This window comes from Corvus cornix, chromosome 24 (genome assembly GCF_000738735.6).
Source record: "Corvus cornix cornix isolate S_Up_H32 chromosome 24, ASM73873v5, whole genome shotgun sequence".
In the NCBI taxonomy this organism is placed as follows: Eukaryota; Metazoa; Chordata; class Aves; order Passeriformes; family Corvidae; genus Corvus; species Corvus cornix.
The window spans coordinates 2425701-2440921 of NC_046353.1; the positions used below are offsets into that span (position 1 = coordinate 2425701).

At 46.3% G+C, this 15221-nt stretch overlaps 1 protein-coding gene across 2 annotated transcripts in view; it reads left to right on the top strand.

Annotated features, from left to right (window-relative positions):
• Positions 1-15221, top strand: part of ARHGEF12 (Rho guanine nucleotide exchange factor 12) — a 69924-nt gene that overhangs the window by 41519 nt on the left and 13184 nt on the right. For both annotated transcript variants that reach the window (XM_010403871.4, XM_010403872.4), the window contains 23 exons: positions 8-85; positions 254-373; positions 911-1045; positions 2397-2468; positions 3173-3265; positions 3644-3754; positions 4196-4294; positions 4941-4983; positions 5101-5206; positions 5829-5966; positions 6463-6495; positions 7332-7446; positions 8138-8243; positions 8456-8668; positions 9076-9205; positions 9526-9561; positions 10158-10312; positions 10869-11015; positions 11744-11829; positions 12654-12779; positions 13664-13778; positions 14610-14710; positions 14813-14890. In XM_010403871.4, the coding sequence (XP_010402173.1) occupies positions 8-85; positions 254-373; positions 911-1045; positions 2397-2468; positions 3173-3265; positions 3644-3754; positions 4196-4294; positions 4941-4983; positions 5101-5206; positions 5829-5966; positions 6463-6495; positions 7332-7446; positions 8138-8243; positions 8456-8668; positions 9076-9205; positions 9526-9561; positions 10158-10312; positions 10869-11015; positions 11744-11829; positions 12654-12779; positions 13664-13778; positions 14610-14710; positions 14813-14890 (2436 nt within the window). The remainder of the gene's footprint in view (positions 1-7; positions 86-253; positions 374-910; positions 1046-2396; positions 2469-3172; positions 3266-3643; positions 3755-4195; positions 4295-4940; positions 4984-5100; positions 5207-5828; positions 5967-6462; positions 6496-7331; positions 7447-8137; positions 8244-8455; positions 8669-9075; positions 9206-9525; positions 9562-10157; positions 10313-10868; positions 11016-11743; positions 11830-12653; positions 12780-13663; positions 13779-14609; positions 14711-14812; positions 14891-15221) is intronic.

Here is a 15221-nt window from a genome sequence, read left to right on the forward strand (position 1 = left end):
TTCCTAGGAGGAAAATAACATTGTCCACAACCAGAAGGTGGAGATTCTGAGGAAGATGCTCCAGAAGGAGCAGGAGAGGCTGCAGGTACTAGAGTTGTGCAGGTTGGAGAGAAGGCGGGGGAAGCGATGCAAAGAGGGCTTGTTGAATCACAATTTATTAGCAGAGCTGTGTAAAACACACATTCTGTAGCAGCTCCTTGAGCGTGCAGATGTGCTGGTGATCATTTAAAACAGCCACACAATTCTGTTCCAGTTCCTCCAGGAGGAGTATGGCCGAACCTCCTCCACCCGCCTGCTCAAGGAGATCCAGGAGGCAAAGAAACACATTCCTCAGCTGCAGGAGCAGCTGTCCAAGGCCACGGGCTGCTCTCAGGTACAACAGGGTGCCAGGCTGCTCTGGGGACAATTCTGGGGTGCTGATGGTGCTCTAGGCAAGCTGCAGTTCCCTGTGCTCGGACAGGCAGGCTGCACCCTCTAGAGATGACATTTGAAGTTGGCTGTCAGGCACTGTAATGTCAGGATGTGGAGTAGATTTTACAGTGGGCTCTCAGCTCAGCTGTGAAAAACCTGCTTTTAAGAACAAGTGCAAACAATGATGTGTTTATTATCTGTCAGTGCAACTTAAAATACACGCATGAAGTCATTCTTGGAGGCTTTAAACAATTTTGCTTTCGCTTTTGAAAAAAAATAAACGTGGGCCGTGTCATTTTTCCCTTTTCCATGTGTTAAAAGTGCTGAAAACTTGGTGTGGGTTTTGTTGTTTTCTTCTAGAAAAGCACTGCAGCCTTTTCTAGATAAATTAAGAAGGTTTTATGAGTAATGTGAGCTAACTGGCTTTTGAAGGAGTTGCTGTTTAAGGATGGTCTCTTGAAATATTCTGCTGTCTCCCAACTCACTTTGATCTTTCCAGGATGGAGTCTTGTCCTCCAGGTCTGGGTCGGAGTCGCTGCAGATCAGTGAGGGGGAGGCAGAGAGTGGGGACAGTGGCAGCAAACTGGATTTCAGTGGTGACAGCCCCTCCAGACCCAACAGTGACATTGCTGATGTGAGTCTGGGACAGCCCCGAGGCTTTGCTTCCCTCCCTCTTGCATTTGGGTTTCCTTGGCAGATTCTGTGTTTGTTGGCCTGGGTAACACTGTGCAGTACTGGAACAGGCTCCTCAGTGCCCAGCAAAACCTTTTCCCTCTGAAAACCTGGTATGTTGGACTGGGATTAGAGACTGGGAGAGAAATAGATTTTGGGGCTTTATCCAGGGTTAGATTGTCCTGGCATTAATCCCTGTAACCAAACAAAGAAAGATGGATGCCAGCATCCTTCTCAAAACTCATTTGTCTATTAGAGCATCTTTGAAGGGAATATTCCAACTGCACACTGGGACTCAGATCCAGGCAGTGGGCAGCTTGCCAGGAAAGTGGGAAAGAGCTTCCTTCTGCCGAATGAGCTTCAACTCTTGGCACCAGCAAAGGCTCTTAAGTGACTTCACTCATTAGTTATCAATCAGTTAGTGCTCCTGCGCTCTCCCTTGGTGCCTAATCCTTAATTAAGTCACTGTCTGATTAGTGCAGGGGAATTGAGACTCTCTGCTTGGATTTGGCCTAAGTTTGTGGATTGACTTAAGGATGTGGGAGCTAAATTTGTCCCAGCAGTTGGAAGTGAAAGGGAGGGGGGTCAGATGGGAGCATCCACGACTCCGTTTTGAAACATTCCAACTCCCAATCTGACCAGCTCCTGCTGCATCTATTATTGTCTATAATAGATGCAACACAAAATTCATCATTATCCTCCTAATAATCATCATCCTGTCTGTTTTGGGGATGGTATTTGATCAGTGCAGGTGATCGGCACACCAAACATTCCATTTTCAATCCAGCTCTGAGAAACTTAAGGATCAGGGGTGAAAGAAACATTTGGAAGTGGAAAGAGTTCTCCAGCTGGGAAAAAGCCAGGCTGGAAAGCAACAGCCTGAGCAGTAGCCTGGCTGAAAAAACCTTTGGCCACACTGAAGATGAGCCAGCAGCACGTGGTTTTTGCAAATAAGGCTCTTCTGGGCTTCCTGAGCAAGAGGATTGCTGGGAGATTGGAGGAGAGAGCTGAGCTGTGAGAGAAGGTGGAGAGAGCAAGGAGAAAGCCGAGGGCTGGGGATTTTACAGCTCAGCTGTTGCTCACTGTCACCAGATTTCTGAGCAGCACTTCTGCATTCAGTTGTGTTTTGGGGTTTTTTTTTTGTTTGTTAACTGTGCATGTAGGACACAGATTTTAGTCTGGTGTTTCACACCTCCTTTTCCTGTGAGAAAGGAGAAGTTTTTTGGCTGTTGTGGCTGACAAACTGCACTGTGCAGTTCTCCCTTTCCTGGACTTGCTGGTGCTTACCAGAACTGAACTTCCCTCTTTCCCAGAGTCCTCGCAGTGGCCTGAAGGAGAGGATTTATCCAGATGAGAGCCCAGAAAAGGCTGAGCTTCAAGATACTGTGAGTACAGAACATCAAGTGTCACAACAACATCTCCTCTAATGGACCCATTAAAATCTTGCTGCTTTCCCCCACTTTCTAAATGGAGCATGCCTGAACTTTGCTTTAGAAGATAAAATGCAATTAAAGTGGTGCAGGGAAAGTTAATTAGCTGAGTAAATGTTTATGGAGCTTAAGAGCAGGACCATTTAGAGGCAAGAAATACCTAATCAGCAGTAAAACAGCTGGGCCTGGAATAAGCAGAGCAGTTGCACGTGTTTTATTCCTTGAGTCCAGCCTTTTTTTAGGATATTCGGCCATTTGGAGGCTGGCATTCCCAGCAGGGCTGCAAGTGGAACGCAGCAGGAAGTGCAGACCTGTCTGAACACATCATCATCCTTGGGATGATTCCTGAATTCTCGTTCCCCTCCTCTGCTTGTCCTCCCAGAGCCACATTTCCCCATCTGTGCAGAGACGGCATTTGCCACGTGCCACGTGCTTGGTGTGCTCCTGGCTGCAGGTGATGCAGCTGCTCTTGAACCACCTGATCTGGTGTTTGGGAGTGTTTGGATCCTGGGAGAAGCTTTTGGGAAAGGGAACCAAGGTTGAGTGGGGGCGTGTGGGTTTCCGTGGCGTTCTTGAAAGATTAAAATGATGAGAATATCTCGAAGTTTTCCTGGGAAGGACAATCACAGCATTGTGCTCTCCTGCCTTCTCTTCCCCAGGACTCCCAGTCCAGTGTTGGAAGCCCCTTGTCCCGAGTGGGCACTCAGATCATTGGAGCAGAGGATGATGATTTTGACACGGAGCAGGAGCAGGTGGGAATGACTTCCAGCCTTTTCTTCCCACCAACCAGAATTCTGTGCCCCTGTTCCTAAACTGCCTTGTTTGTGCTGAGCACTTCTTGTATGGTGAAATAAGAATTAGGGAGTGGGATTCCTCTTATTGCTGATCCTGCCAAATAAAAACATTTGGGGAGTTTATATCCATCTTTGAGTCTGTGTTATTCCTCGTCCTTCTCCTAACTTCAAGCTTTCTAGAAATTAATTAGCCTTATTTAATTTTCTTCAGTCTCTGTTAAATCCTGAATTATTGTCATGGCAGTGTGGGCTTTGGCATACTTACTCTGAACTATTTTAGCTGTCCTTTCTCTTGTTCCTCAATAATTCAGATGTAATTCTTGTGTATCCCTGCAGATCAATGGGCAGTGCAGCTGCTTCCAGAACATCGAGCTCCTGAAATCCCGCCCAGCTCACCTGGCTGTTCTCCTGCACCACGTGGTGTCCCAGTTTGATCCTGCAGCCCTGGTGAGAAGCTCTGGAATTGTTTCCCTGGCTCACATTTGGGAATCTTCACCAGATCTTGTGTAGCTCTCAGTGCCATGACTTGGCAAGGAGGGAAGTGCAGACCCTGTGCAGGCCTGAGGGTGATAAATCCACATTTATCTCCTCAGATAAATGGAGAAGCACAAAAAGAATTGTGTCTTCTACATTTGGCTGCTTACAAATAATTACTTATCTCTTGAAAGCCTCTCATTCCACCTTCAGGTGTGGAATTGTCTACAGGGAAGGGCTGACCTCTCTGTGCCTCTTTTCCAGCCCCTTCCCTCTCCCACCATTGCCAGGGCACCTCCCTGAGGAGCCAGGAAAGGTTTCAACCCAGCACTGCTGAATTCCTTGAACTATTGGAAAGAAAACTTGGAGTTTTCATGGTTTTCACCTAATTTCTTGCCCTCCTGTTCCCCACAGCTGTGCTACCTTTACACAGACCTGTACAAACAGACCAACTCCAAAGAGACCCGGCGTGTTTTCCTGGAGTTTTACCAGTTTTTCCTGGACAGAGCTGCAGTAGGTTCCACTTGTTTTCCTCATTTTCACACATGTCCAGCAAGTTGACTTTGACCTTTCTCCACTCAACCTGAACTGCGAAAAACTAAGGGGGTTAAAGCCCTCCAAAATAGATTGTTTTAAAAATAACAATTGGAATAATATTTAAGAAATAACTTCATAAAATTTAACAACGTAATAAAAGTTTGAAGTATTTTTGTTGAAATGTTACCAGGAAAATGAATGGCCTCAGATGCCTGGTAACAAAATAAATCCCAGGGGATTTGTTGTTGATAGCAGAAATAATTTAGTGGCAGGTAAGCAAGTTCTGGCTCTTCTGCATTGCTTTTTAGTTAATAATTGCTGTGGGTATTGATGTGGCTGTTCCAAGGATTGGGAAATTTTATCAGTCTGTTGGAAAGCTGAGAAAATTCTTTGCTGTCATGAATTAAACTCCCAGAAACTGTAGCAGAGGTTTATAGACCACATGTTCAGATGAAATAATCCCTGTGAATTACGATCTATTCATGGGAGTCTCCCCTTTTCAAACCAGCAGGTGCTCAGATTGGAGGATTTTGGCCTTTGAGGGAATTCAGTGTGTGATCTGTGTGTTTCATTGGGTGCTCTTTGCTCTGTTGGTTCTCCCAGCCTTTCTTTCCTTTTGCAGAACCTGAAAGTCCCAGTTCCAGATGAAATCTCCTTGGAATTAGGTAGGGTGCTGTGTTTGTGGGAGTGAAAGGCAAAGGGTGGGTTAATTCAGGGAAACGGCTTTATTGAAGGTGGGGACTGTTGTTAGAGGAATAATTGGTGAATTTTGTGCCTCACAGACAGGAGAAGGCCAGAACTGCTCCCTGAGGAGCTCCACCGCCAGTTCATCCAAACCATGCAGGACAAAGTCTGTCCAGAGGTTCAGAGGAACCTGGAGGATTTCAGGTACCAACAGCTCTCTGTGGAGTTTCCTTTTAATTCAAGTTTGATTTCAGTCAGCATGTCCAGCACAGGGAAACCTGAGGGACACAATAATTCCTCTTGGGTTGGATAGGAATGTACCAGGAAAGGACCTCCAGGTCACCTGTGACCAATCCTTAAATCAAGTCATTAATTGCAGTCCTAGAGCTTGGATTCTTCATTCCTTGCAGCTGTGTGAGGAAATGTCAGAGTATGTTTTCTTAGGTGTTATATAAATCTCTCTTACTGATTGTGTTCATAATCAGCTTAGATTTTTTTTTCCTTTCCCTGTTTTCCTTCCGTCTCCCCTTTGGGCAGGCAATAATCCCCTTTACAGAGTTGTCACGGGCGTGGAGTAGAATTTGATAATTAATTTGCTTTTCCATGTGGAGTCCTAAGAGCTCTGTGCCAAGCTCAGCAATGAACTACTTCATCCCTAAAAAAATCTCTCCATTCACGCAGATGCTTTAAACATCCCGAAAGTCCTTCCCTGACTTCCCCATTTTCGTAATGAAACCTGTGGGACACCCTGAGTGCCACAAGGCTGCTGCTCCCTATCCCAGGGCAATACCCAGCTCCAAGGGATGCTTCCTGTGCCCTTTTCCAGGCAGAAACGCAGCATGGGGCTGACCCTGGCCGAGGGGGAGCTGACCAGGCTGGACGCGGAGCGGCTGCGGGACCGCAACGCCGTGGAGAAGGAGAGGAGCTGTGCAGAGCAGATCATTGCCAAGATCGAGGAAGTCCTGTGAGTGACAGCAAAGAGAATGGTGGGGGGAAAAAAGGAATAATAAAGGTGCTGCCTCAGACCTGGGAAGAGCAGGATAAAGGAATTGGGGGGTGGAATTTGGCATCCCTGTGTTTGTATTTCTGCCCCTGAGTGTTTGTTGGGATAATGACAGCCAGGACTAAGCCAGGAGGGAAGTGAAGTCTGTTTTGTCCAGGAGGCTGCTGTTCAGTAGTGCAGGGAGTGCTGCCATTGTCCGCTTGTGCATTATTAGATCAGAGCCCTTCTCCTGTAGAAACCCCAGCTTCACAGCCCATTTTGTCGTTTTGTGTGGGCTGAATCCAATTTCCGCAGCTGAACCTTCAGTTTTGATTTTTGATTTTATTTTTTTCCCCTGCTGGGACTGCTGAACGTTCTAAAGGACACTTGTGGAACACAACTGCTGGTGCTCTGGGTGGATGGAACCGAGTGGTAGTTGGGTTTTGAGTTTCATTTTAAAACACTTTCTTGTTTTTAGGATGTCATCTCAGCCTCTGGAAGAAGACAAGAGGTAATGGAAGCTGGGGGAGCTTGGGCTGTGCCAGTGCTGGTGTGCTGTGCTGATAGAACACGACAGCCCTCTCCTGGCTGTACCTCCAACACTCACCTCCTAAATCCCCTGGCATAAATCACTGGAATTCAGAGCATCAGCCTCTCCTTTGCTGATGTTTGTTGTCTGTGTTTCACATTTTAAAAATTGCTGTCACTGAGAGTTCGTGTTTATTTTTGTTTTGTGTTGGCTTCAGTCTGCTCCAACATTTATTTTCTGTTTCTGCCTTGTCCTGCTCAGTTTTTATCTGAGCAGCTTTTCCTCCACTCTGTGCAGTAACCTTTTACTGCTGCTTATTTTTACTATAACTCAGAACTAGAATGGGACATCAAATGTGGTTTCAGTGTAGAATTTTAGGACCTTCTGTGTAATTCTCAAAATTGTGTTTTCACCTCCTAGGCTTCTGTGCCTTTTATCATGGAATGATTTGGGTTGGAAAGGATCTTAAAGATGATTTAATTCCACCCCTTGCCATGGCAGGGCACCTTCCACTATCCCAGGTTGCTCCAAGCCCCGTCCAGCCTGGCCTTGGACACTTCCAGGGATGGGACAGCCTATGCCAGGGTCTCCCCACCCATAAATTCCATCTTTATTTACTCCATAATTTACAAAAGGATAAATTCTGATGTTGGCTGAGCCTTCCCATTATCTGTGAGAGTTTATTTCGGTTCATTTCGTAACTGACTTCAATTTAAAAATTAACTTTGCAATAGAACCTTGGCACTTAATTTTACTGACTAAATGTATTTTCCCAACATACTTCTCTTTAACCTCACTGTTTTTTATGCATTTGGCAGCTCCACAATGCAGTATGTGATCCTCACCTACATGAAACACCTGGGAGTCAAAGTCAAAGAGCCTCGGAACCTGGAGCAGAAGCGTGGCCGGATTGGTTTCCTGCCGAAGATCAAGGTACTGCTGGCGTGGCCACAGAGGATTTGTGTGCAATTCAAACCCCAATTTAGCAGGAAAAAGTTAAAAATGGCTGTGATTTTCCACTGTTTCAAGAGGTTCTGGGATTACTGAGCTGCACAGCAAACCTAAGAGCTGAGATTGGGTTCTGCATCTGTTTGGCAGACACGTGAATTAGAAATAAATAGAATTATTTCCTTTGCCCCTGAATTCACCTTGTTTTTTTAACTTGGGGTGGGGAATGTTTCATAGAACACAAGCTTGAACCACATGAGGGTCTCATGAAAGCTGTTGCCTTGTTTACTTCAGTTTTCTTCTGGAGAAACTTGCTCATACCCTCCTGGTTTGCGAAGCAGGAGAGCTCTTCTCCCTGCCACCCCCACTTTTCCTGTTGCATAATGAAATTTTCCACCAAAACTTCATCTCTGTGGGTGTGATCCCTTGTCTCCCACAGCATGGGGGTGTATCTGGTCACAGTAGCTACTTATTTCCATCAGCATTTCAGCTTCCTTTGAAATATTAAGAGAGTTTCAAGCAGTTCTGCACTAACTGTGAGGAGGTGAAACAGTGTGAAACCCTTTGGTAGGTTTGTGTCCTCTCTCTTCTGTAGCTTTAAAGAATTTAATTAAAACCTCAGTAAACAGCTGGATTTGAAGCAGTGAGTGATGAGTTTGCTTTTCTTTCCCTGCAGCAAAGCATCAAGAAGGAGAAAGAAGGAGAGGAGAAAGGAAAGAGGAGAGGCTTCCCCAACATTCTGGGCCCCCCAAGGAGACCGAGCCGACACGACAGCAGTGCAAGTATGTCAGCCCAGGAAACTCACGTGCCCTGGCAGCCACAGAGAGTCCCTGCTGCCTTTAAAAATTCATGCCAGGAAGACCCAGTAAAATTATTGTTCTTAAAATACGGTTTTAAAGATGCACAAACCAGTTTTGGTCCTGAAATGCTGCTTCTCTCACCACTGGGAGCAGGCAGAGGTCGTTTCAGCAGTGTGATGGTCCTTTTCGTTCAGTTGGCAGGGCCATGGAGATGCAGAAGCCCAGGCACCCCAAGCACTCGCCCACAGCCTCTTCTGTGAGCCCAGAGCCCCCAGAGGCCAGCAAGCTGCGCCAGAGTGGCTCCTCCAGCGATGGCACCGATGCTCCCTACCCCCCTGCCAACCCCATGTCCCCGCTGGCAGTGGGGCCCTTTGCCTCTCCGGAGGGCAGCAAGGACAGTGACACAGGTAGGGTGGAATGCAGAATGATTAAAGGTTGTGCTGGGAACAGGATGTGCAGAGCACCCATGCAACAAAGCTGGGCAAATGAGGAAATGCTTTGATGTCATGAGAGCTGCTCTTCCTCACCTTGGTCAGCTTTCCTCAATTAGGGAGTCTTACCGTGAGCAGAAATGGTTGTTAGTGGGTTCTGCCCCTGTGGCATTGGATCATCCAACAGGAAAAACCCCACCTCAGGTGCCAGCCTGTGTCACCTGGAAGCTTTTGTTACTGCGGCTCTTCTTCCCAGCCTGGGCATTGGGTTCCTCCAGCTCTGAGCTGAAATGAAGCTGGAATCAAGAGGCTCTGGAGAGGCTGGGAATTCTCTAATGTCCTCCAGTTTGGTTCCTCACCTTTCCCGTTTGTTTTGCACGCAGGTTTGAAGCAGCCTGGGGAAGCCCCACCTGCCGGTGACTCCATGGATGGCACTCCCCGCACACCCAACAACACCTTCGAGTTCCCGTCCCCTTTGGAAAACCTGCAGGAGGAGGAGGGAGAATCAGAGAGGTAACTCGGAGTGCTTGAGGGAGCCGAGAGAGGGAGTCAGGAAGTCTTGGAATGGCTTGGAAAAGATCATTGTAGTCCGACTCCTGTGTCAGTGTGACTGTGGCTGTTGAAATTTAGTACATAAAATTGCAGTGATGCCACTTGTGTTAAATGTTGTTGGGAGAATTAGGGAACTTTGGGCTGTGATAGAAAACTCTCAGGAGAGGGGACAAAATACTCTGGTTTGGAGCTCAGACCACCGTTGTGAAGTCATGCTGAGTGTGTGAGCAGGGAGAAATTCAGGCACAAGCTTCCCTAATGGTTTCTTTTCTTCCTTGCAGGATGGTTGACATGGGAACACCAAAGCCTTTCCGCAAGTGAGTATGCTTAGAAATGTTTGAACTTCGCTGAATTTGTTTGGATTTCAAGAGGTTATGAAGCAGAATGCAGCAGTGCTCATTGTTCTGAGCCAGCACAGTTGTCTGCATGATCTTTTTTCTTTAAGAACGCATGAAATCAGACACTGGCAGCCATTTATAGGGCAGGTGGGGTGAGTCATATGCAAAAAAACCCCTTTGATCTGTGAGTGAAGTGGAATGATTGCTGTATCCACTGATGTGAATGGATGGGAGTTAGGTTAGGAAGTAGAGATAGCCCTATTTTCCTTTTAAACCTGTCTGTTGCTGTTGGCAGATAGACAGAGGCAAGAAACTGTAACCTGCCCTTTTCACTGACTTGGTATTTGACTGCAAATGATTTGATCTGTCATGGATCTGTCACCTTGATGGAAGGTGATGAAAACACTGTCAGAACAGGCAGCCAGTCTGTAAAGGGCAAAATTAGGGAACGTGCCCAGAGGTTCAGGCATCAAACAGCCTCCAGCTGGCAGGGACAGTGTACTCATGGTGCTGAGTTATGTACTCAGCTTCTGCCTGAAATGGGAGTTATCTCACATTTTTCCTCCTCCCATCAGGATGGACAGTGTTGGCTTTGCAGATGTGCAGAGTGAGGATGAGCTCTATGACTTCGACATGGATATGGATCCTCCCAACTGGCAGCAGCTTGTGAGCAGGGAGGTGCTGATGGGGCTCAAACCCTACGAAATCAAGCGTCAAGAAGTGATAAATGGTGAGATGGAGGCTCTTTCCTACCTGGCCAAGCTCAAAGTTGAAACCTTCCCCTGGAGCTTTGAAGTTCTTAAAATTTACAATTAGGTCTTCCTGCCCTGATTTGTTTAAAGTAGGGGCTGGAGAATTGTAGAACTTTTGATTTGAAGAGTTCTTAGGTGTGAAAGTTGTGCTTGTTACTGGGAAATAACCTGAGGTGAGATTGATCCAGTCCCTGGTTATTAAACCTATGAAGGCACTGAAAGGCCAATTTTTAATATATTCTGTAAAAGAAAGCAGGAAAAGCTTGGCTTTTTTGGAACACAGGTGATGGAAATGCTACTCCCAAACTTCAGAAGATTTTAGTTACAGGTCCTGCAGAAGCCTCTGTGTGGGTTTGTGAGCTGCTCAGAGCTCACTGTCGGTTTGGGGTAAACGATGGAATTTTACAAACAGTTCAAACAAGGAATTACAGCAGAGCCTGGAATATGGGCCAGGGAGGGAAGTGCTGCTGGGGGGACTTGCTCTAAACTCCTTCCTGGCTCCACAGCTGCAATCCTGCTCTCCTGTCTCCCCAGAGCTGTTCTACACGGAGCGAGCCCACGTACGCACGCTCAAAGTCCTGCACAACGTCTTCTACCAGAGGGTCACCAGGGAGGGCATCCTCAGCTCCAGTGACAAGCGGAAAATCTTCTCCAACCTGGAGGATATCCTTGGGCTGCATGGTAGGAGCAGCTGGACTCTGGAATTCTGGGTTCCAGTGGCTGCAAAATTGAAGCAAAGGGACCCTGGAACACGAGGATCCCTTTGCTTCAAGCGCCCAATGCTTGAGATAAAGCAGAAATTCTTAAGGACAGTACCCTGGGCCTGCTTTTGCTCACACTTGTTCCAATTCTGATTTGCAAAGATATTTTGATAAGGAATCGTGTCCAGTGCTCCTTTTCCTTATCTGTGTTGATCATGCTTGATAAAAGAGCCTTATGGGCCAGCATTTGAGATGGTACAACTGTTCTTGAAGAGACCATGAAAACAGATTTATAGAGATTGATGCCTTTTTGTTTCTGAAGAGTGGCCCTTCCTCATTGTTTAGGGAAAGGACTGCTCACAGTAGGAATTCCAGCCACTGGATAATCAGTTGTGTGGGTTTATGGCTGCAGTTGTGTTCCACATTATCCTTGTTTGTACAAAAGTGATATTGAGCCTCAGAAAAGATAAGTTGGGAATGGTTCTTAGGGGTCACTTGAAGACAGGTGAGACAGAAGAGCAAAGGAGATATGTGACACTTCATTAGATATTCTAGATTTATTAAATTGCAGGATATTGTTTATTAGCTAATTAAAATAATTTCAAATCTAATCTTCTCCTAGAATAGCTTTTATGTTAAATGCTGAAAATCAAGCCAGCAATTTGACCACTATTAATTAAAATTTACTTTCTCTTCCTTATTTTTAAGTTGCACTGAACGATCAGATGAAAGCTGTCCGGAAAAGGAACGAAACTTCTGTCATTGGCCAAATTGGGGAAGATTTGCTCTCCTGGGTAAAATTCTTTTAATATTTCCTATATTTGAAAAGAATATTTCCTAGAATGACCAGCAGAGCCAGAGGCTGGAGAAGGTAATTCCCAGCTAATGGGAACTGAAAGGCTGGGAGTTGTCATTTCTGTGGAGTCAAAACAGAGCTGGAGGATGAGGGTGGAAGGGAAAGCAGGAAAAACTCCGAGGATTTTCTTCTGACTGGAGATAAGAGTCATTTAAGGCACAGGAATAATTTCCTTGGGATGTGTGGGTAGAATTGAAAGGCACTTTTGGAGACATAAAGGTGAGAGTGGGATTTTGAGAAACGGAGTGGCACAATTTGTTTCAGTAACGCTGAAATGTGAGCCTGGTGTTGGCTGCGGTGCAGTTAAAAGATGGTTAAAAATACTGATTTCTAATCTTAGAATTGATAAATTCAGGGTTTATAGTGCTGGTACAGGCTTCACTTTCGAGATCTTTATGGAAAGATTTGGCTGCCCCAGCCCTGGAAATGTTCAAGGACAGGTTGGAGCAGCCTGGAACAGTGGAAGGTGTCCCTGCCCATGATGGAGTGGGACTGGATGAGCTTTAAAATCCCTTCCAACCCAAACCAATCTGGGATTCTTTAATGTGGGAGGGCTGGATTGAGGAGAACTGTGGCGTTTGAGGTGTAAAGGGCTCCTCTGGGAAGACAAAGCCATAAACCATGGCAGAAATTACTCCTCATTTTTGTCAATAATTCATTTCTTCCCTGGTGAGCCCGGTCCCGTGTGGCTCTGCCTGCCGAGGGTGGCATGTGCTGAACTCCAGCCTGTCTAAACTTGGCTTTTTTGGCTTTCTGGCACAGTTCAGTGGAGCAGCAGAGGAGAAGCTGAAACTTGCCACTGCCACCTTCTGCAGCAACCAGCCCTTCGCTCTCGAGGTCATCAAGTCCCGCCAGAAGAAGGACTCACGCTTCCAGACCTTCGTGCAGGTGAGTTTCCCACAGGGCTCTGACTTTTCTCCACCAGGCTCTTTGAGTTTTTTCCACTGGGATTTGAGTTTTCTCCACAGGGCTTTGAGTTCTCCACCAGGCTTTGAGTTGCCCCAGGGTGTGGCTGGGAGCCAGCACAGCCCAATGAATCCTCCTGGCAAAGTTCTGATAATTAATGGCATTAATTAATGACATCATGCCTAACGTTGCCTTCAGCTCGGGATCATTTCCAGCACTGTATTTATCTCTCCTCATGGTTCCTGGAGGGAGGAGCCTTCGGCTTGGGGAGCACAGAGTGTCCTGATGGAATGCAAGGCAGCACACAGTGTCCCAGGCAGGAGATGCCACCTCCCTCGAGGTCAAGGATGCCAAGTTGTGTGGGGCAGAGTGCTCAGAGTGCCCTTTGCTGCGTGCCAGGGGCAGGAGACAGATGATGCACACCTGCTCTGCCTGCCAGGAGCGGGGTTTGGGTCCACGTGGCGTTTGCAAGAGAACATTATCTCCATTAGCACCGGCTGGGAGGAGCTCGGCTGGTACAAGGGGAGATTACCTTGACGAATGTCCCGTGTTTTGCTGCGGTGTGAAAGCCCAAACTGATGTGTTCCTGGCTGCTGCTGACTGAGATTGATTGGGGATGGGCCCATGCCCATGGGGAGTAATGAGGGAAGGAAGGCACTGCCTTTGTGATGAGCTTTTCCTGCGGGTAATTGCAGATGGAGAGGGGATGTGTTGTCTGGGTGATAGATCTTGGCATCTCTTGTCTTGTATTTAATTACTGGAAAGTGAAGTAATAGATGTTTAAGTGATGAATAGATGTTGTGCATTCAGGTAATTATGGCCTTAATAAAAATGACAAATGCAGATATTGTGCTGTTGAAATTTAGGATGCTGAGAGCAATCCTCTGTGCCGGCGGCTGCAGCTGAAGGATATCATCCCCACGGAGATGCAGAGGTTGACTAAATACCCCCTTCTGCTGGATAACATTGCTAAATACACAGGTAAAGCCTTTCCACTGGGGTTTGGGCACCCACCTCTAGAAGGTTTTCTTCGTAAATGTGTTGACTAACACTTCAGTTTTGTGTCTGTTTCTGTTTTCATTGCGACTTCACTGCTGCCTTCTGCACAGGAGGTGTAAAAAAATACTAATAAAAAGGCAAATCCAGTGTTTCTTCCTCCTTAGTAAAATAAAAAGGAAATTCAGTGTGAAATAAGTGAATCTGTCAAACCTGTAAAGCGGCACAGAACGTCCTCGTGCTCTTGCAGAGGGTGGGATTTAATTAGGATATGGTACACTGAAAGATACTTCCAGCACAGCAGGTAAAAATGTGATAAATAATAGCACAAAATACCTCTCCAGCTTTACTATCTGATACCTTCTGCAGTGTAATTTCATTACTCATAAAAATAGACTGCAGCTACAAGTTCCCTCTAATCCTAATTAGGAAAGCATGTGATACTCCATTATCTTTGATGTACTGGTTTATGTTCCTGTTAACTGAATTCTCAGTGTGGCTGCTGGTGCTAGTGAGAATTGATGGGTGCACCTGGGCCTGTACTTTTAGTAAGGATTTTAGGTTTCTCAGATTATTGTGAATAGTTGCCCTAAAAAAGAAAGAGTAACAGTTGTATTAGATGTAATGATCTGCAGGTCACGACGAATTCTCTCCTGTCACAAATCTTATTTTTACCACTTTTGCAGTGCTTTTGTTGATAGACTTCTCTGAGTTTAACTCCTCTTTGTCCAGTCTGAGGCCAGCAAACTGCACTGGAGGGCTGACTGTTCAAACCTGTGCTGGGAAGCACTGTCACACTTTGTTTTATTCTTGCAGAGCTGCCTGAGGAGAAGGAGAAAGTTAAGAAAGCAGCAGATCACTGTCGCCAGATCCTCAACCACGTGAACCAGGCTGTCAAAGAGTCTGAGAACAAGCAGGTGTGAGGGGCACAGTGAACACCCAGGGCTGGGGACAGCAAGAAACTTCCACTCTGGGGAGTTTTGCTGCTCCCAGTGACCATTTCCTTGCATTTCCTGCAGCATTTGGAGGATTATCAGCGGCGACTCGACCTGTCCTACTTGAAGCAGTCAGAGGACCCCATGATGGATGAGTTCAGGGTGAGTTGAGAGCGTTAAAACGATCCCTGAGTAAATTCTGTTTGCAGACCTGTCACTCACTTTGTGCTTCTTCTGATGCACAAGCAAGTGGTCTTTGGAGGTAAATATTTCTGTGTGAAAATGAAAACAGTTAGTCTCAGAAATGTGAGTTTTACCACCTTCCTGAAGATTTCTGTGGCTGTAACAGCCCAGTTCTGCACATAATGGTGCTGATGAAGCTTGTCTGATCTTTATGGCCTGCAGTCTCAAGCACTGTATCACAGAAGAGATACCTGATGGATAATGAGATTATTGTGGATATTTATCTCATGTGAGTGCATGTCTTAGTGAT